General features: G+C 49.3%; 7 protein-coding genes across 7 annotated transcripts; 3 read left to right on the forward strand and 4 right to left on the reverse strand.

Annotated features, from left to right (window-relative positions):
- Nucleotides 1-181: 181 nt before the first annotated feature.
- On the forward strand, nucleotides 182-1,060 carry EDB91DRAFT_1060090 (uncharacterized protein; the record flags this gene model as incomplete). Its single annotated transcript, XM_041314313.1, has 4 exons — nucleotides 182-364; nucleotides 412-603; nucleotides 656-827; nucleotides 885-1,060. Coding segments are annotated over 4 exons (723 nt in total), but the record flags the coding sequence as incomplete, so codon positions are not given.
- Nucleotides 1,061-1,933: 873 nt separating this feature from the next.
- On the forward strand, nucleotides 1,934-2,782 carry EDB91DRAFT_1159902 (uncharacterized protein). The gene is made up of 2 exons (XM_041319761.1): nucleotides 1,934-2,616; nucleotides 2,669-2,782. The coding sequence occupies exon 1, from the start codon at nucleotides 2,005-2,007 to the stop codon at nucleotides 2,503-2,505; it is 501 nt and encodes a 166-aa protein (XP_041172527.1). The 5' UTR covers nucleotides 1,934-2,004; the 3' UTR covers nucleotides 2,506-2,616; nucleotides 2,669-2,782.
- A 3,669-nt stretch (nucleotides 2,783-6,451) lies between these two features.
- On the reverse strand, nucleotides 6,452-8,160 carry EDB91DRAFT_1239252 (uncharacterized protein; the record flags this gene model as incomplete). The annotated part of the gene is made up of 8 exons (XM_041321832.1): nucleotides 6,452-6,507; nucleotides 6,573-6,769; nucleotides 6,821-6,873; nucleotides 6,925-7,305; nucleotides 7,361-7,596; nucleotides 7,655-7,772; nucleotides 7,830-7,995; nucleotides 8,066-8,160. 8 exons carry the CDS (start codon nucleotides 8,158-8,160, stop codon nucleotides 6,452-6,454), a joined length of 1,302 nt encoding a protein of 433 aa, XP_041172528.1.
- A 3,194-nt stretch (nucleotides 8,161-11,354) lies between these two features.
- EDB91DRAFT_1060089 (kinase-like domain-containing protein) lies at nucleotides 11,355-14,396 on the reverse strand (the record flags this gene model as incomplete). The annotated part of the gene is made up of 8 exons (XM_041314312.1): nucleotides 11,355-12,650; nucleotides 12,707-12,840; nucleotides 12,896-13,140; nucleotides 13,204-13,446; nucleotides 13,496-13,755; nucleotides 13,808-13,964; nucleotides 14,012-14,208; nucleotides 14,262-14,396. The coding sequence occupies 8 exons, from the start codon at nucleotides 14,394-14,396 to the stop codon at nucleotides 11,355-11,357; spliced, it is 2,667 nt and encodes an 888-aa protein (XP_041172529.1).
- A 168-nt stretch (nucleotides 14,397-14,564) lies between these two features.
- Nucleotides 14,565-14,861, reverse strand: EDB91DRAFT_1025700 (uncharacterized protein; the record flags this gene model as incomplete). The annotated part of the gene is made up of 1 exon (XM_041312630.1): nucleotides 14,565-14,861. A coding segment is annotated over one exon (297 nt), but the record flags the coding sequence as incomplete, so codon positions are not given.
- A 771-nt stretch (nucleotides 14,862-15,632) lies between these two features.
- Nucleotides 15,633-16,580, reverse strand: EDB91DRAFT_1159935 (uncharacterized protein). Its single transcript, XM_041319762.1, has 3 exons — nucleotides 16,292-16,580; nucleotides 16,164-16,236; nucleotides 15,633-16,081 (listed from the first exon to the last, which is right to left on the reverse strand). The coding sequence occupies exons 1-3, from the start codon at nucleotides 16,526-16,528 to the stop codon at nucleotides 15,930-15,932; spliced, it is 462 nt and encodes a 153-aa protein (XP_041172531.1). The 5' UTR covers nucleotides 16,529-16,580; the 3' UTR covers nucleotides 15,633-15,929.
- Nucleotides 16,581-16,652: 72 nt separating this feature from the next.
- On the forward strand, nucleotides 16,653-18,557 carry EDB91DRAFT_1159937 (uncharacterized protein). The gene is made up of 5 exons (XM_041319763.1): nucleotides 16,653-16,805; nucleotides 16,855-16,907; nucleotides 16,959-17,695; nucleotides 17,747-18,090; nucleotides 18,144-18,557. Exons 1-5 carry the CDS (start codon nucleotides 16,693-16,695, stop codon nucleotides 18,214-18,216), a joined length of 1,320 nt encoding a protein of 439 aa, XP_041172532.1. The 5' UTR covers nucleotides 16,653-16,692; the 3' UTR covers nucleotides 18,217-18,557.
- Nucleotides 18,558-18,645: the final 88 nt, after the last annotated feature.

Consider the following 18,645-nt stretch of genomic DNA (forward strand, 5'->3'; position numbering starts at 1 on the left):
CAACAACAACCAACAACAACCACAGTCTATCTCGACAGTATACAGAGTCAATACGTGGGACTGACCAAGAAAATACTGCTGTGACTGCGAGTGAGGGCGAAGGTCTCACAGACAACGATGCTGAGCTTCAGCCACCACCACCGAAGAAGTGAAAGAACACTAGAGTGCGAAGTGCTCCAACATTGAGAAAAAAAGAAAGCAAGTTCTTGAGCTGAGCTACATACATTTCAAGCTTGATCTCTGCACTGATCAACCTTTTGCCAATGTTGTTGGTGATCTGGATGTCTGTGCTGCAGATGCCTGGAAGACAGCATGTGAGGAGCTGCGTGTTGACTTTGAGATGGATCCAATGGAATTCGGACTCGTGAGTTTTGCCTTGTTTTGGGAATCTGTACTTACTCCAGGCCCTAGATCAAAGATCGTGTTACTCAGGTTCGCGGGCAAGTGAAAGATATTGCACGATCCTTAGTGCCAAAGATCTATGGATTTGTGAACATCGAGGATTGTGACGACGACGAGGGTGACGATGAAATCAAAGTCGCGCAGCAAGCCAATCGTGACATATATGAGAAGCTGAAGACTAAATCTACCTTTGCCTACCTGGTAAGACCTTCTCCGTCAACTTGATCTCAGAGATCTTACCCTTCAGTGACAGGATCCAAACAACAAGACAATTCCCAATGGCTTGTACCGCAACAAGATAACTATCAAGGTGATCAACAAGCAATTTTTTTCAGATGCCCACGCAGACGGCACCAAGTATCCACAATATTTCACACAAGGCATTCCCCTCAAACTCATCGGATTTGTTCTCACCACAGTGTGTGGTGTATCCATTATATTCATCCCACAGTTAGACTCACTGTTGAAACAGGTTGAGTTAGCTCTAGACGAGTGGCATACAGGCAATTTCGAAAAGGTGGAATTCAAAGGCAAGAAATACGAGAAAGTGTACAATCGTCATTTGGACGACCTCCAGCGCTGGAAGGCTTTCACTGAGGAGAGAGGTGAACCACTCACACAGAAACTCCAGAACAGCTTGCTGGAGAAGGCCAGGTGAGAAACAATCTGCCAAATTATGACTCTCAGCCTCACACTGCTTTTTTAGATCACACGCTGGTGTCACTGTTCACAATGCGCCACATGTTGATACATCGGAGGGACTCTCCTTGGAGGATTTCATAGCAAACCAGGCTTGATTACGATTTACCACTCACTTGATGCTAGTACGGTAATACCATTGCTTGTTCTAGCTTTTGAGTTCCAATGTATAAATTCACTTGAATTGGCTGTGATCGGGGCTAGCATTTCAACGGCGGCGGGATTCCCGACTCGGAGTGCAACTACTACTTGCCACTATCAGCGGCCATGAGCCTAGCTGACAATGGCACTATGGTGTTACTGTAGTGACCTGGTAGTGCCAGTGTAGCAGAGGCCTGTAATAATAGCAGTCTCAGTAGGGGGGACTTACCTACCTAGTTATATCCCCTACCCGAGCTACATAGAGCTACACAGAAATACATAGCTGGGCTACATTTTCCAGATGTAGGAAACATTGATATTGAGGAACTTCCAAATTAGGTTATGTTTTGGGTGGTAGTGCGATGCAATTACCGCTTTCGGGCTGATAAAATAATATTGTATGTAAATAGCTTATATGACAGTGATGCTTAGAGGTATTGGAATATTTGGGGCGTGATTTAATGCTGGTGTTGGGATATTACTGTAATCAAGCCTAAGTATAGTTGGCGAGGCACGTTATTGCTAAGCCTAATAAGGCTTACCAAATGGACTATCCAGGTGTACAAAGCACACCTAACCATATTAATGTCACTGTATGGTCACAGCAGGTTTGTTCGCCGCACGTTGCTGAAACCTTCGTGCTCGCTGTGGACAACAGCGAGCTCAACTACTGCAACATTTCACCACTTCATGCTACCCATTGTCAAGTGTGACCTGAAATTACGGGGAGGCCAGTCTCGAATCTGTCCTAAGGCAGTGTTCATGTCCATTCCTCTCCACACAGCTCATTCCTCTCGAACGAAGGCAGATCACTCTGGGCGCGAACTATGTCCCCACTGGTTGACAGCGAGCTCGAGCTTGTCCTCAGACTTGTTCCCCTCAACATCATGTTCACTAATATTTCTGGCGACAAAGCCACACAAGCAGGTGGACTCGAGAACGATGCTCCGCACGCCGAATTCACATTCCTATCAGCGTGTTGTACCGCCGAAGGCGATGAGAAGACACATCAATCAGACACATCAACCTCGCAGCTTGATTTCAGTTTTATGGGCCTTATTGGCGCGCAATGGGTGGAGCTTTCTGTTCAAAAATTTCAAGAAGGCTGGTGGCATGCACAGTGCACTGTACAGAGGCGGCCGCGGCACTCAACCATGCTACAGACGCCCTGAAGAAGATGCCGGTCGAGCAGAGGATCTGGATGGGGCAACACGTCACCTCCTCCGTCGACACCGTAATACGACTGCATCGCAAGTGACATGACCAGGCTATTGTCCCCACCTGTATCCGGATTCCAACGACCGTGGCATCAAATTGTACATCACAGGGAGCTCATTCGGCACGGTGCCTGCGCAGATATTGTTTGACTTCAGAGTGCGTGGAAACTCAGGAAAGCATCTTTGACATCAATTTGACTATACAAAAGTTGTTACAAATCCTATCTTCTTCATCATGACCGGATTCAACAAACTCCAGAACTTCATGTCATCAGTACTCCTTTACGCCCTCCCGCACGCATCATGCTCATTGTTCCATGCACTGGTAAAAACAAGTACATCGGCACTCAGCTTCGGGAGACAATGACAACGACAGGCTCACCCAGGTACTGTGGAGTGGAGCAAGCCTCAAGGCTCAGCGCTCATGAACATTTGAACGTAGTCCCGCTGGTGATATATCATTTAGTTCCGCCCGTGCATGCCGTAAACCTATAGATTTTGTCATTGAGACAGTAAAACCCAAAATCATCGCCGTTATTGAAACCTTTGACGTCTGAGCATCCCACTTCATCAGTGGATAGCCATCAGCATGTGGTCAAAGGTCTGCACGTAGGCAACAAAAGCGCTCACCAGTTGTGTGGCAGGGTAGGTTCACGGGCGATACCGTCAGATCCTCGGATGCGATGGCTACGCCAGCCATCGCTGCGGCAGAGATGATCATAGTGATTAGTGAAGTGAATTTCATGGCTGAAACTTGATAGTGATTTCTGAATCAAAAACTAATACGCTGGCTTTTATCCGCAGGTAGTGTATAGGGGACAGCCAAGCAATCTGGATGTGCTTGCATCACGAAGCTGCGCTCCGTGACATAATTGTTTTGAAGGCATCAAATAATGTGCCGGACGCACTCCGCCACGAGTCCTTCTGGTAGTACCTGTTAGTGAACTCCGATCTATGGTGATATATTCACCCAAATTTCAGATTTGCAGGGATGCGCAGACGCACTCACCGACCATATGCATATGGAAACTCATTATGCCTGACCCTATGCCTGCATGACCTCGCCACTAGAGCATACTAGAAGCCAGGCCAGTGGTCACGAGGGTAAACTGTAACGGCGTTGTGGAATAATTGACCTTGATGGTTCCAACTCACGAGTTGGTTACCCATCAGTAGACGTATTCTTTAGCCGCAGATCGGGTATTCGCGTCCGTCCTGGATTGACGGTGGAGTTCACGTACCGTTTATGACTGCGTGCTACAAACGCAGTGTCAATTTATCCGCAACTTATTCCAGTTGTTTGCGATATCTGCCTTGCTGATTATGTTGGGACTGGTGCTATACATGGCACGAGCATTTGATTCATCGCGCGCCAATGTGTTCTTGATAGATGAATGCAACGGACTTGGCCTACCAACAAACGTACGTGTGTTCGCTCCAACGTTACGGCCTATGATACAAAATCATGAAATTCATGCACGTGTTTTGTGGAAAGGAAGTGAGCTGAGCACCAGCTGGCAGCAGTTCCCATCAATTCGGATTCGGTGGTCAAAACCTAACTAGTGTCGAGCACGCCAGAAAGTCTAGTTTTCGACAGCCCGGCGCTTGAGCAGCTCGGCTGAGTGCTGAAAAGGAAGCATGGCCGCACGTCGCCTCTGCTTTTGAATAGTATATTCCATCTATTGAAACCGTGTCAGCTGCGACAGACAAAAGCATTTAACTCATTCGCGATGACCTGGCAGCATGACCGTCATCTACTGGTTGGAAACGTGTCTGAGTCGTGTCCGCCAATGACGAGCAAAACTGAAAGAGACACGCGAAACAAAACTGAAACACAGGCTTGAATCCTGATTGCGGAAGACGACAACGGTAGTGTCCAAGCTATGGAGGGAATGGTAGAATATGCAACATGGAACTACACACCAACTGATCCTCTGTTTGAGCGGCACCTTCTTCACGGTGTCTGCCACGGCTGCCTTCGTACAGTCCATGCCCTATCCGAGTCCTTCTCGAAATGTGAGTTATGTGGCTAGGAATGGATGTGAACACTGCCGACGGTCGGACACAACCAGATTCGACTGGCACCGTAATATCAGACAATGGGTAGCACGAAGTGATGAATTGCTGCAGTAGCTGTTGCCCACAGCGAGCACGAAGGTTTCGGCAACGTGCGGCGTCAACTCGGACTGCTGTGACATACAAGTGACATATGATTTATATTGTTAGGTGTGCTCTGTATATACAACAATAAATACAGCGGACTATGAAAAAGGTACGCGGCATGACGGCAAATCGAATCGTCACCAAAGATCCACCATACTTCTTGACGTTGGACGAAGCCCGATACACGATGCAGCCCTGCCAGACGCCTGCGATAGCAGGAACCGCCTGCAAGTGGAATTCCTCTGCGAGACAATCGATGGAGAAATCACGGCGTTGCTGATATTCTGTTCGTAGACCTGACAGGAATCGCATCAGTGATGATTCCAGTGAGTGAACAAAGTTACATACCCCTGAGCCAGCGGATGTAGCCATCATAGGTCCAATGCATCAAAATCTTTGCGATCACTGCCTTTAAATTCGATGTCAACTATGACCGCTCAATGAGGTACATTGCGAATACCTGTCCAAAGGCGCCTTCGATCTCCCAAGTTCCGACGTACCGCCGTCTCCCTGCTGACACTTCCTATCACACTTCCTATAGCTTTCATCGGGTTCGAACTTCGTGCAACTGTCTGCTTGCTGAAGCTTCCCATGGATGTCGTGAAATGAATAAATAATGCCCAGTCGCCTAACACGCAGGCTTCGAAATTGTACCAGAAGCTTGTCACCCTGCAGAGCGCTCCTCATTTCACGGACCGGGGCCGGCTGCTTCTGCATCTGCCTTGCATCGTATTCCCTATCACCAAACTGGGAGGCAAGCCTGGTCAATGCAGAGAGACTTCGTGACCTCGAGATTACCTCGAAAGACGCCCTGCTCCAGTTCTCGCAGGGAAGCTCCCCTCGGAAATATTTGCTTGTCCGTCCGTGGAATCGTGATCTCCTCGGGCTGCTCGACACTGAAGATGATGCGCAGAGGGTGCAAGGTCTCTCCATACCCAGGTGTCCTAGACAACCCGATCGATCTACGTTCGAACTTCAGTCGTTGCGAGCCACGCTATTGCTCTATCAGCTTGAACAGTGTTTCATTTTTGCTACAGCGACAGCGCAGCGGAGATTACAAGAGAATTGCTTCAGATGACGAGATCATTGCGGAAGTCAAAAATACAAGTTCTCTTTGCAGCGAGATGGTCGAGACCCTAGTAATATCGTAGGCGAAGAACAGAAATCGACGAGGTTTCATTTACATCTTGGCAGTACCCGCTTACGCATATACTTACCCCTTTGTACTTGCATCGTATGTCACAACAGAAAAACAAGCTATGTAAAATGAAACGTAGACTGGATGGAATACACCGGGGCGTTCCCCTATTCACCTCAAAAACAGGAAGATGATAGTCGTGCCTTCTTTTTCAAGGTTCTGCTACTTGGGCCATTATGGGGTTTTCAAAGTCTACTTAGCGGACACTGGGGCCTAGTGGCACAAGTCAGAACTTCATCTTCGAATTATTAGAGAAGGATGTTGGCACCGATGATGCACCGTCACCACAACCTCACTAGGTATCGCGAGTAATTGCCAGCGCTCACTAGTACGAGGAATAAAAGGAATCAAGTTGCTTCAAAGTTGTGCAGCTTGATTGTGGAACCCATATCTATCCTCGATCTTCCGTGATAGTGCAAGAACATTATCGAAGGCTCATCTGGAGGCCAGGTTATTTCACACTGTCGGCGAAGCTTGCACACGAAGAAGTCAAGTATGGCCCGGTGATCATTGTAGTACATCATGGAACACATCCTCGTAGTAGTGTAATGATGCATCACAAGATCATACTTCAAGAGCACCGTCAAAGACAGAAAAGAATAAATATATGAAAATGGTCACCAAGGCAAGCTCAGTTCAATGCAAGGAGCATTTTCCGAGGGTCCTCAATGAAGTCACGAACTTTCACTGAAAACGGCGTCAACGCATCAGATAACGGTCACATGAGACAGAATGAGGAGAAGAGTACGGACCTAGGAAGGTGACTGCCTCCCGACCATCGAGTAATCTATGGTCGTAGGTGAGAGCGACGACCATGATAGGTCGAATGACGATCTGGCCGTTGATAACAACAGGTCTGTCCTTGATCGCGTGCATGCCGAGCACAGCAGACTGTGGCAGGTTGATAATGGGCGTCCCGTACAACGAGCCAAAGACTCCACCATTGGAACTGAGAGCATAACATTAGTCTTGGTGGGGGTTGAGCATCAAAGAAGCTCACATGGTGAAGGTACCTCCTGCCATGTCCTCGAGTGTCAATTTGCCATCCCGGGCCTGAAGATGAATGGGTAAGCTGCAGGAAAATGTGATTTACACGTCGCTTGCCTTGTTTCCGAGAGCAGCGATCTCCTTCTCGATCTCAACAAAGCCCATGCCCTCAACATTCCTCACTACTGGTGTGACCAAGCCCTTAGGTGTCGCGACAGCGACACTCAGGTCAACGTAATCATGGTAGACGATCTCGTCACCCTCAATGGACGCGTTTGCAGCAGGAATCTCCTTCAGTGCCAGCGTGCACGCACGAGCGAATGCACTCATGAAGCCAAGCTTAACATCATGTTCTTTGAGCACCTCGTCCTTGTACTTCTTCCGCATCTCCATGAGAGAAGACATGTCGATCTCATTGAAGGTCGTGAGCGAAGCGGCAGCGTTTTGCGACTCCTTTAAACGCTCGGCAATGCGCAGGCGCATACGGTTCATCTTAACCTAAGGGACAGAGACAGATCAACACCTCAGAAGCAGGCACAGTAATGCTGCATACTCTAGTCTCGCCCCGACTGCCTGGTGCCTTTGGTGCAGGGGGAAGTGTTTTTGACTTCTCCTTTGGTTTCGAGTCCTGCTTCACCTCCTTCTTGGGCTCTTTAGGTGCTTCCGGAGGGACACCGCTACTCTGTTTATCGGCACCCGATGGTGCGCGAGGCTCCGGTGTCGTCTTGTCCAGCTGTTGGTCCTTGGGTTCTTCAGGATCTATCTTCTGCTCCTGAGGGGCAGATGATGCTAGAGCCAGGTGGTGACGTGATGAAGTAGCATGTCTCGTAAGTTACACGGAACTTACCACCACCTTCGCCAGGTTCAATTCTGAAGAGGTCCTGACCAACACTGACAGTATCATCCTCCTTTGCGAGCAGCTCCACAATCTTCCCTGCTGTAGGTGCATTAACACTGACATCAATCTGCAAAAGGTCAGATTGGTGTATTTGCTTGATAGACGCCAGTAAATTGATGCTCACCTTATCCGTCTCAATGGTGGCAACCTCCTCATCAACCTCGACGCTATCTCCAACCTGTTTTGACCATGACCGGAGTGTACCTTCGGAGATGGATTCTGCCATCTGTGGAACTTTTACAGTCTTGGAAGAGAACTGTGCACGTCTGATGTGCGAATCGGCGATTTGCCTATCCATACAAGAGAGCGACCATCCGTCAACAATGTTGGTAGCGGAAAAAATGCCCAGAGAACACGCACCATCCTCTAGACAATGATACAGCAACGTATTGGGCATTTCTGCTAGCGAGAAAAGCACGACTGCGAGCGACAGCGATAACTCGTTTCGAGAGCATTTCTACGAGTCGGAATAGACTAGAAAATACCTATATAATAGAAACAGACAGCTTCTGCGCTGCGCTGGATGATGAGTACGGAACAAATTGGGGTGGACACGGAGGACACGCCAGTGATGATAATAATACGTGACAGCTCGCTTACTATAATAAGTAGGTTGCCATGAGACACAGAGCATGTACCACTTCAAGTGAGTACTACTATAGCTAGGCGCTTGTGCATAATTTCTCGACCTACGCTGATCGTCCTCCTTGTGTCCTTCGCCAGAAAGAGACTCTGGAATCTGCATTTACAGCTGGTCACCAATAAACTTCACAGGTGCGGCGTGAGGCTCAGTGAATAGGTTTGGTTGGGCATCCGAGTCGGTTACGGCAAAGAAGTTTTGCGTCCAAAGGGCTACTGGTTCACCAATCACTCCGTGCTGCGGCAGTTCTCGTGGCATTGTTGATAGCCAAGGCTCAGTGGCTTGTCGTGGGGCTGCTTGAAATTCCCAGCTCTATAGTATACAAGGAGTCTGTTGGATTATTTTCAGTGCCTCCAGTGCAGTCTACTGTTACGTGACACACGATAATATGTTGGTCATAGTCGTACAGACTTCGTGCCAAAGGCTGTGATGCCGGAGCGAGCGTGCAGATGGGCTTTGCGTTCTGTGAGACAACGTGTTTCGTGCTTCTGAATATGCTGAACGATGCTTCGTCACAGTGATGTATCTTCATCGTACACGCTTTCGTGCAAATCAACAGCGATAATCTCGTGTTTACGGATCAATGGTTTCTGATCATTCGAGTAACCTCAATTGGGGTTAGAGAATCAAGAGGCGGTCAGACTGTAGCAGCTAAGATAGTCCTCAAGAGATCGCGTTGTCCTTAGGCACCGCAACTGATTGAGGACTATCTTACTGCATTTGCCGGTACAATCCGTCCAACGAAGTCGCGATCAATTCAGATTTTCATCCTGGCGATGGTGCTCTACTCGTGCGTTCAAAATCGAGCACAAGCATAAATTAATGCTATAGTAGGATCTGAGCACATGCCACCTTTGAAGACTGGTCATCATCACCTTTTGTCCTTTTGTCGAGGCTTTGTGTAGAGGAGGTTCTCTTGGAGCACCTCTCTGTACCTTTCGGTTTGTTTGTTGCTCATTTAGGTAGCCAGGAGCCAAAATTTGTATCCAACGAACGGCATACTGGTCCTTGCTTTATCTGATCTTCCGGTTTATCGTAGTTGAAGATACAATTGTGATCCATACCCCAGACTCGGTAGAGTTGCCGAAGTCCAGTCCAGCCAGTCTCATTCTTCATGGACGCTGATCGCACCTTCGATTCAGGGCACGTTTGTACCTCAAACTCCAACTTCTCCGAAATTCAACAATTAACTGAAATGATATTATACAGGATCTGGTGGGATGCAGTATGCATGATAAATTATCCAACGGCATCCAGCCGCCGAAGTAAATGAAGGCATCGACGTTGAATAAGAAGTCGATGACAGAACTATATTGATTCTTTGATGTGGCGGTTGAAGGAACCGTCCCAGACGAAGCCATTGCGCAAGAGGAGGTCATCAACGTGGTGATACGGATGGTAAGCAGGCCAAGGATATGTAATGCGCAGCGGAAGGACCGCCGGTCGGCGAAGTCGTTTTGCTGGCAGAATTTCATATGTTGTCAGATGTCTCATTCTAGCAAGACGCCGAACACCACAGCTGGCAAGGTAATTAACTTGATGCGTTGAAACGGTATCAGCTGAGCGGGCATTTGCTGAATCATTTATCTTACAGAGCCATACTAGGAGGAATGGATCTTCCATGGCCAGAATTCATCAAGAAGTACATTCAGGAAGGAGATACGCAGCGTCGTGCGCTGTTCCATTGTTCCGACCACTTTCTGCACGAAGAGATGGCGGAGATGAACAAGAACATGCCGCCGGCACGTTTACCCTTGAAAAAGAAGGAATGACCGTCTTCCTTCGTTCAAGGTCGTACTACGGGAGACTGATGTTTCCCGTGCATAACTACCGGAGTTACAATTAAGCGCGCGGCGGCAGCAGCCTGTGCCTGGACGTTGTTATTGAACTCCTCGTCAACTCCTCGTGGTCCAGTTGGAAGAACAGGAAGATTAATGAGCGTGGGGTATGAGCTGCATGATGAACAGTCCACCTTGTCCTCGCGTCGTTCAACACGGATGATTGTCCGCAAACCGTGCGGTCCAAAATATTCCATTAAAGACGGTATGAAAAGTCGTAGTGCAACTGACACATTTGGGGGGAAGCCTGGAAAGACTCCGCAGTCCCCAGGCAGAAGCGTACGACCCGTCAATAGTCGTCTCTGGTGGCGCAAGCTACAAGGAAGAAATAGGTCAACCTAACATGCCCACCCACCAACTAGCAACTTGAAGTCGCCACCCTTGAAAGAAGTATTGCTGAGGTTGCGGTTGTTTTTTCTGAGCAATTCCAGCTTGACAAGATAGTTGAAGTGGTCATGCGTGACGGAGAGTAAATAAAGTTGGGGCAATTGATTTGGGCCTATACGTTCGCGGTGCCGCGATCACTTTCACTCGCGAAGATGGTTATCCTAGACCCTGCATTCATATGACACTCCGGGTGAAACATTGTAAGCGCCTATAACACCGAGGACTTTATGGGCTTACTTAACCGGCCGCCAAAGCAGTAGGCGTAGGGTTTAAACTTCAAAGGAGTATTAAAATCGCAGGCGACAGCGTAGCGAGGCGCTGCGAGGGACACTATCTAGGCACCGTCAATCCAAACCTGCCACACCGCGGCAAAGTTCACGATACCCATTTCTATTTTGCTTCGCGTAGCTTCTGCGGTGAACTCAAATTGTTATCAGTGTCGGGTACCAGTGAGTGACCGAAGGCTCGTATTTTGAGTTCCTTGATGGATATGCCGAAATGTACGAGACTGTACGTGTCATATCGGAGCTCTGTCACATCCATCGGCGGCTTTGTGCAGCATCGCCAAACCAGCGACCAAAAAAATGATAAATGGCCTTGAATATTGAATGATGCGAGACAGAACACATAGAAGATGTCTTGGTAAATGGGGCAGAGTTGCAAGAATGCCTGAGAAGAAACAAAAACAAAATTGGTTGGAAGCACATTGTACTAGCACCGGTCGAAATCGAGTAGAAGGCCATCGCACAGAAAAGAAGAGGGGGATCACATTATTAACCAACGTTCATCGCGACCAAATATCCATCCCGCTCATTCTTCTCGCCTCTTTTGGCTGTTGTGACGCGTCACTTGCATTAAACGGGTTTCGTTGAGCTGCCTGCGGTGGAACTTGCACGGCCGAAGCCACGCTTGCGCCATAGAAAGATTGCGGACCAGGTTGCGACGTCTGAGGAGCTTGCCTTGAAGACGACATACTGGCTCCCTGAGTCGCACCACCACCATAAGACTGATATTGCTCAGGCTGCATCGGGACATACAGCGCCCCGATATCTGTCCGCTGAGTGAGCGGGTCAAAAGGTGGATTCGGGGCCTGTTGCTGTGAAGAAAATGTTGCGGGGTACCGCGCACCGGTACCAGTCGCATTTCCTGCGTATGCCTGCGTCGGGCTAGTCACCATTGCGACAGGGTTGAACCCGCTCGCACCCGCCGTGTCACTGCGCGCAGCAGACCGGACATTCGACATGACAGCCTCCCTCCGATCATCGTCCACTACAATAGTGGGCTGGTAGGAGTGCGACAACTTGGAAGGTGGCGGCGGGTAACGGGTGGATGAACCCCACCCGGACATGCCGTTTGCCGCAGCAAGCTCAGCCTGTTGCTGCAGATATTCGAGCTGAGGGTACGGCTGTGCCGCGCTCGGCTTCCCCGCCTGCCGCCTTTCCCATTCGCGCATAGCGTCATCCCGGTTGAGCACAGGTGTCAATGCGTTTCGTCCGGCTATCGCATCCTGATTCATATGCTGCAGCCGTGCCAGCGCAGGAGGAATCATGTCGTTATGGTTGATAGTATTGGCCCGTGCGCGCGCATGGGGTGGGGCGTAGTGTGATGTAGTAGTGGGAGGGTTAGGGTTGAGCATCCCAGGCACACTGATTCCCGTCCCTTGCGAGTAGCCAGGGCCAGGGGGATTGAGCCCACTAAGCTGCCCAGGCTGGGATGATGAGTAAGTGTGCTGCTGAGGCTGTTGAGCGGGGAATGCCGACGGCGCAGGTGCATCCTGAGATGGCTGGTAGGACAGTGGCGGGGGCGGGGGCTGCTGTTGAGGTTGCTGTGTCTGGGAAGGAGGTTGCTGCTGCGTCATGTATGGGTTGCGGAATACAGTGTTGGCAGCCTGAGACGCGGCTTGCGCCTGCGCAGTGTAAGCCTGATGTTGAGCAAGCTGCTGGTTGTATGATGCCGCATCCTGGAACGCTCTGGTGCCTTTCGGCTGCTGAGGAACAAGACCACCATATGGCCGCTTCGGGTCTGTATTGCCAGACGCGGACGACAACTGCGTAATCTGGGCAGCGGTGTGTCCATTGGGCTGTAATAATTTGTCAGTAAAGAGCTTCCAAAAGATCGATGAAGAAGATGACGTACTTGGAAAGGTTTAGTGAACTTTTCACCGGTGATAAAAGGGTGCATTCTAGCCTGCTGAGGTGACCATCGTTCTATAGGGTTCAGATTGAGCAGACCCTGACAGAAGTCGATGAACGATGCTCGATTGTTCAATTCTGAAAAGGCCACGTGAGAATAAGTCAGGCAAACACCGAGAGCATTTCATCATACCTTTTTCCACTTCGTGTCCCTGCCGAGACGATGACTTGAACGTAGGCATTGGCGCGGTGTTGACGATCTCCGGTAGCGTGTTCGCTTTGAAGTAATGCTTCCCCGGCTGTTCCTTGGTGTTATGCTCACGAGAGTACTGCTCCAAGGATTTGAGGCGGTACTTTTTCTGGCCGTACACATCTACGTAGGAGTCGAAAAACTGTTTCGTCTGCTTTCCCATGTCCAGCATGTATGTTGGAGGCATCCTGCAATTGAGGCATAGTGGATCAGTCGATGTTGGTAACCTAGCTAGTGAACGAAATACGCACCCCAGCATTTCGACGATCCGGGTGATCTGATTATATTCACTCGTCCCAGGGAATAGCGGTAGCCCCAAGAAGAGTTCTACAGCAATGCAACCCAACGACCACATGTCGATCGAAGATGTGTAGGGTATTCCGAGGATGACCTCAGGCGATCGATAAAATCGCGACTGGATATACGTGTACACCGTCTGTCGCTCATGACACGCTGACCCAAAATCAATAACCTTGATTTGGGGTGATTGGAGCCTAGTAAAATTGAGTGCGGGGTATTTGCGGGATAGAAATGTGAGATTACGATTTGAGAAGAATATTCTCTGGTTTTAGGTCGCAGTGGATCAGCCGTGCATCCTTGAGCACAGTCAAAGCGTCTAATAGCTGAGCAGTAAACACTTTCACGAGTTGCGTGCTCAGCCCTTGGAATTGGTTTTGCTTGATCAGCTCATAGAGGTTAGAGGAAAGCAGCTCAAATACGAGACATAAATGATTTCGATGAATGAACGAGTCACGAAGTCGCAAGATATGATGCTCGTCATGCGGATCGCAAGAATTGTTCAGCTACGGATATCAATGTGAATATGAGCTTGACTTGATTTGTAGAGAAACGTACCAGCTCCAGGATCGTGACTTCCATCATACTCTGGTTGAAGTATGCAGGCTTATTTTTCACCACTTTCACTGCCACGATCTCGTGGGTCTTCATGTTTTGACATTTCACCACCTGACCAAAAGTTCCTTGGCCAAGGATATCCAGAATGAGATATCGACTGCGAATACTTCAGTATACCGTGTAGAGCATGCAACATCAACGCACTTGTGACCATCCTCGTTTCCCAGCCAATCGTTGACGTAGAGAATATAATCGTAATCCTCATTGTCATAGCCTTCGTTGTGCGCGGGCTTACTCGGCTTGGTGAGCACCCTCCGCGGATTGTGCGCAGATTCATATCTAAACTGCGGGTTGCAGATGTGATACGTGTCGAGGATGCCGGTAGTCAGCTGCTTCAATGGCTATGTCACCGATCTTCAGAACCCAACCGCGATCAAGTGGGGAGCACACGCACCGACAAAAATGTCCCATTGGCATCCATTCGCCTGCCGGAAGGCTGAGTATTTACGTAAGGTCTAAGATCGCGTGTATCACGGACTCTTCTGAAACCGGAAGCTCGGCGTCGATGCTGCGGCTGATCAACGACCATGGGCTGCTCTTGGTAGTACTGGTTGGCCGGACTCTGTGGGTGAGAGAATGATAGAGGGGTATTTGGAGTGGAGATGGAACTTTTGATAGGTGTTTGGGTGGATAGATGAGTCTGATTTTGGTGTGGTGCGGGACTGGAGGAGTCCATAGCATACGCAGCATAAGCAGCCTGCGCAGCACTCTGCGGAGTGTAAGGGGAAGATAATGGCGGCGTTGAGGCCTCAACCTTGGTTTGAGAGGTAGCACGGGAATGAGACTGATAGGTGGATGATGAGTTGCTTCTCTGAGCATCGGATGACGAGGCGTAGAGGTAAGGGGTGGTAGACGGCGAGTACTGGGCTTGTTGGGAGTATGGATCCAAGAGCGCATTGCCCGTACGCATTGGTGAACGCCCAGAGCGGGGTGTAGGGTCATGCTGTGTGTGGGCTCGCTTCGGAGGGTTCCCACTGGATCCATTGTAATACATCTCTGAGTACGGTTCGCTGGACACGCCTGTGGGAGAAGCGCTGGTGTTGGTTGGAGGAGGACCTGGAGTTTGGTGGAAGGCAACGCCAGAAGGGTAAAGAGAATTTGGTGTTGCAGCCATGTGTCTAGAGCTAGGAACGTTCTGGGCGTCGAGATTGAAAGCGCCCTCAAGATCTTCTGGTTGATGGTGACGACGAGCCCTAGAAGATCCGTTACCAGCTCCACTACCACCACCCAATGACGCACTCCGAGAAAGTTGGTTCAAACTGCTAGAAAGGAAAGAAGATGTAACGCTCGTTGGTTGATCGTGATCAAGGATATGAGCAAGACGAGGCTGCCTGGAGGAAGAACCAGGAGATTGAAGCAAGGGCGGCAATCTCTGACCTAAGTTTGTGAGAGACTGCGGGGGAGGTGGAGGCGGTGCACTGGGATAAAGATAGGAAGCTCTAGCCGCAGACTGGGCAGCCTGAGCAGACGAAGACAACGGTTCCAGATGAGCGTGAGTTTGCCAGCGAGGGAGATCAAAGTCTTCATTTGTGTTGGTCATGTAGGCCAGTTCGGGTTCCGACATACTCTGTCTACGAGGATCAAGTTAGTATCGCGTCGTCCTCGTAAGTCAGAAAATAATGCTAGGGCCGTTTAGTAGGTCGTGGTCGTCGTCAACGGCAAGTACGGCAAGTAAAAGGAACCAAGTCCCAGGCTACAATTGTAAAGTAGCGCCAAGTGCCACACGGTTCTATGTGAGGGGTTAAGGGTCGGCTAATCGATACCACAGATCCCAATCAATTCAACTTTTCATTCTCAAAAAATTACAATACAGTGCCAACACGAGTTTGATACTATGCTCCAACTTTTGATCCATGTGTAATCTACTCGGAGCTAGGAGCCTCTGTCCTCAGGAGAACACGTGGTGAGGGGCTCCATGGCCAGATCACGACTCACCAAGCACTTTTGACAACACAATTTGTATTACAATGATATTCCACAGCATGGCACGCGCCTAGTATCGGTTTGCATAGCAAATTTGTTGGGCGCCGAAAAGAGGGGAACTGAGATAGGGCAGAATTTATTATGCCTCTTGCCCATCTTCATCTGCCAGACTGTTGAGGGCGGCAACTATGCCTTTCTCTGCATCAAACAACAGATGCGATCCCCGTGGTGTAGATAGAAGGCTGGCAGGCACATCAACCGATAAGAATATCTGTCGATGGAACCTTCGTGCTGGAATCAGTCAATGATGGCGAATATAAATCAGCAACGGGTACAGCAATCCACATGGAAGAAAAAAATGAATTTCACTTACCAAGACGTTGCGCCATTGAGAACGAGACATCAGAGCTTGATGACCGAAACAAGGAAGTGGCAGGTCCAACACCCTTTCAGAACCTGCTGTAGTTGATGTATGAATAGTTAATGACACCATTTACTTACTACATTCCCGGGTAGTGAGGGCATAGCACATGCCCAATCTCTGCAAAGTATACCGGAGCGGGCTGCGTCCTGCACAGACTCTGGCGGCTGATTCGTAGCACCAACCCAAATCATGTAGGAGCCCACAAGGCTAGTGATTTGCAATGCAAGGGCAGGTAGAGACGGGTCGGACGGCGCAACATATTTTGAGGTGACCGAAATCAGGGAAGAATTCACTTGTGAAGACGCGGCCGCCATCGTGAATCACTGAATGTATCCGATATGGTGAACAAAACCTTGCAACGCGATAAGCACGAGTTGATGAAGAGAGCCCCAGCCCAGTCCAGCCTTATCAAAATTCAAATGAATCACGTGGTATCTATTATTCCTCAACCGTTACTTGAAAGTTGACCGTTACTATCATGTCCTTCAGTACGCAGTCAACGAGTCCTATGGGCGTAGATGGTGTCGTACGTTGTTTACATGGCGAAGCCGCAACGCGGAGGACCAGTCACACGTCCGATAATCCTAACCGGTATGTTCAACTGAAGGTGATAAATCGCCACTTGACATCCTCTGCACAGCGACTTCTACACTTGTGCGAGACGGAACATGAGCGAAAAGTGCAGATTCTTTTGTGAGATTTTCTCCTAGCACTCGTAGAAGTATCTGAAGCGAAAGTACTCAGATTGGGTAGACGACCCTATTTTCCAACGACAGAATATTAGGGTATCTCCCCCCGCGCCTGTGCCGTCGATTCCACCTCCCTCTCAGAGGCAGAGAGCTGAGTTGGCTCGAGGACTGGCTACACCTCAAAAGAGTCCGAGTTCGAGACTAGCAGACATCGAAGCTGCCTTAAATGGACCGGGGCCTCAGGCTCCTTCAATGTTACAACACAACAGCTCCATTCCACCCCCTTCTCAGAGGCAGACAACCGAGTCGTTTCGAGGACTTAATACACCTCAAAAGAGTCCGAGGAAGAGGCTAGCAGACATCGAAGATGAACCGGTGCCTCAGACTCCTTCAATGTCACAACACAGCACCTCCCAGCCAAACACAACGGTTACGAACAGCGTTTCGCGCTCGTTTCTTTTCGGAGACCCTCAACCCTCTCAGGCATCGACGACCGTGGATTTGGATGACGGACTGCCAGAAGAATTCGAACCATCAAGTAGTGACGATAACGGTTCATCCGTGAATCCGGTCCACTTTGGTCCTGGAGGTGCGGATCCAAGGACACCAAAGAAGTCCAGAATTACACCCGTGGAGCCGCCTGCTCACTATTTGCCAATGACTCCACCTCAGACTGATCGCCGCCCCGCCGACACTAATTTTGGCCAGGGCACCTTCCAAGTCGCAGATTTTCCGCCTACTCCGACCAGGAACAAAGGCAAGGAGCGGGCAAATACTGGCGGGGAGCAAATGGTGGGTCTCGATTTGTCTCTTGCAGAGAGACTGATTTGAATCTTTGTATAGACAGCAGGCGCAAATGCTCCCGTCCCTGGTCCCTCTGAGAGCAGAAGCAACACCCTCGAACGTACCCTCTCTAACCCTTTTATTGTGGAGGAGAACACTATCGGCGAAAGAATTTCTTCGCACCTGGAATCATTGATCGCCTTGTCAGCAGCACCCTATGTTCTCAAATTGGAGAAGAGGGTTAGTGCGCTGGATAAAAGCAATAAATTCAAAGCAAAGTATATCGAGAACATGAAGGACTCGGAGAGTGAGAATACGCGCTTGACAGAAGAGAATGCGGGTCTGGAGAGGGAAAATGCCCGATTGAAGCAAGAGATTGCTGATCTCCAGGAGAGGTTACGACAGTAGGAATTCTGCTGGTGACCGTTCTTCATGTTCACACTCAATATTTTTTCAGGTCTGAGCAAAGCAGCCGCGTTAAAGATATCGAAATCGCGGCCATCAAGTCCCGTCGTCCTCCAAATATGTGATTTTGAATCTATAAGGATGGTTTACTTCTTGGTTTCTTTTTGGTCATATTGATGAGGCAAGGAGTTTCTACTGGTCATGTTCCCAACATCTTTGCATTCGGTTCAAAGGCGATTTCACACAATGTTCTAGGTAATCTATAGTGCGTTCGTGAGGTGTACGGACTCTTTCAGTCAGCTACATAGTTATTGTTCAATATTTTTGTCTAGGCACATTTTCTCCTTCTCACCAATTTACTATCGCTGCTTCAAATCTCAATCTCACGGGGGGATCTCTGGAGGCATTAATCTTGCTGCCATGTGCGAACCGATTGAGGATCCGAGAGCGCCATCACGGCCACGCATTCGAGGCCTTTGGCAGAGGGGAAAGCCGCTTGCCGCCAATCCTTCGAGGTCAACTTCAACTGTGTCGTATGTCTCAACGACGAGACA

The sequence above is a fragment of the Suillus paluster genome (genome assembly GCF_016628075.1).
Source record: "Suillus paluster strain FC165 chromosome Unknown EDB91scaffold_79, whole genome shotgun sequence".
NCBI classification, from domain to species: domain Eukaryota; kingdom Fungi; phylum Basidiomycota; class Agaricomycetes; order Boletales; family Suillaceae; genus Suillus; species Suillus paluster.

Bases quoted from the DNA above. Each gene is read 5' to 3' on its own strand.
- EDB91DRAFT_1159902 (XM_041319761.1), top strand. From the start codon at position 2,005: ATGTCCATTCCTCTCCACACAGCTCATTCCTCTCGAACGAAGGCAGAT.
- EDB91DRAFT_1159935 (XM_041319762.1), bottom strand. From the start codon at position 16,528: ATGGCGGCCGCGTCTTCACAAGTGAATTCTTCCCTGATTTCGGTCACC. The intron at 16,237-16,291 runs GTAAGTAAATGG...AGGTTCTGAAAG, and splicing joins CCTCACTACCCGGGAATGTA to GGTGTTGGACCTGCCACTTC. The intron at 16,082-16,163 runs GTAAGTGAAATT...GACTGATTCCAG, and splicing joins CTCAATGGCGCAACGTCTTG to CACGAAGGTTCCATCGACAG.
- EDB91DRAFT_1159937 (XM_041319763.1), top strand. From the start codon at position 16,693: ATGTCCTTCAGTACGCAGTCAACGAGTCCTATGGGCGTAGATGGTGTC. The intron at 17,696-17,746 runs GTGGGTCTCGAT...ATCTTTGTATAG, and splicing joins ATACTGGCGGGGAGCAAATG to ACAGCAGGCGCAAATGCTCC. The intron at 18,091-18,143 runs GTAGGAATTCTG...ATATTTTTTCAG, and splicing joins CTCCAGGAGAGGTTACGACA to GTCTGAGCAAAGCAGCCGCG.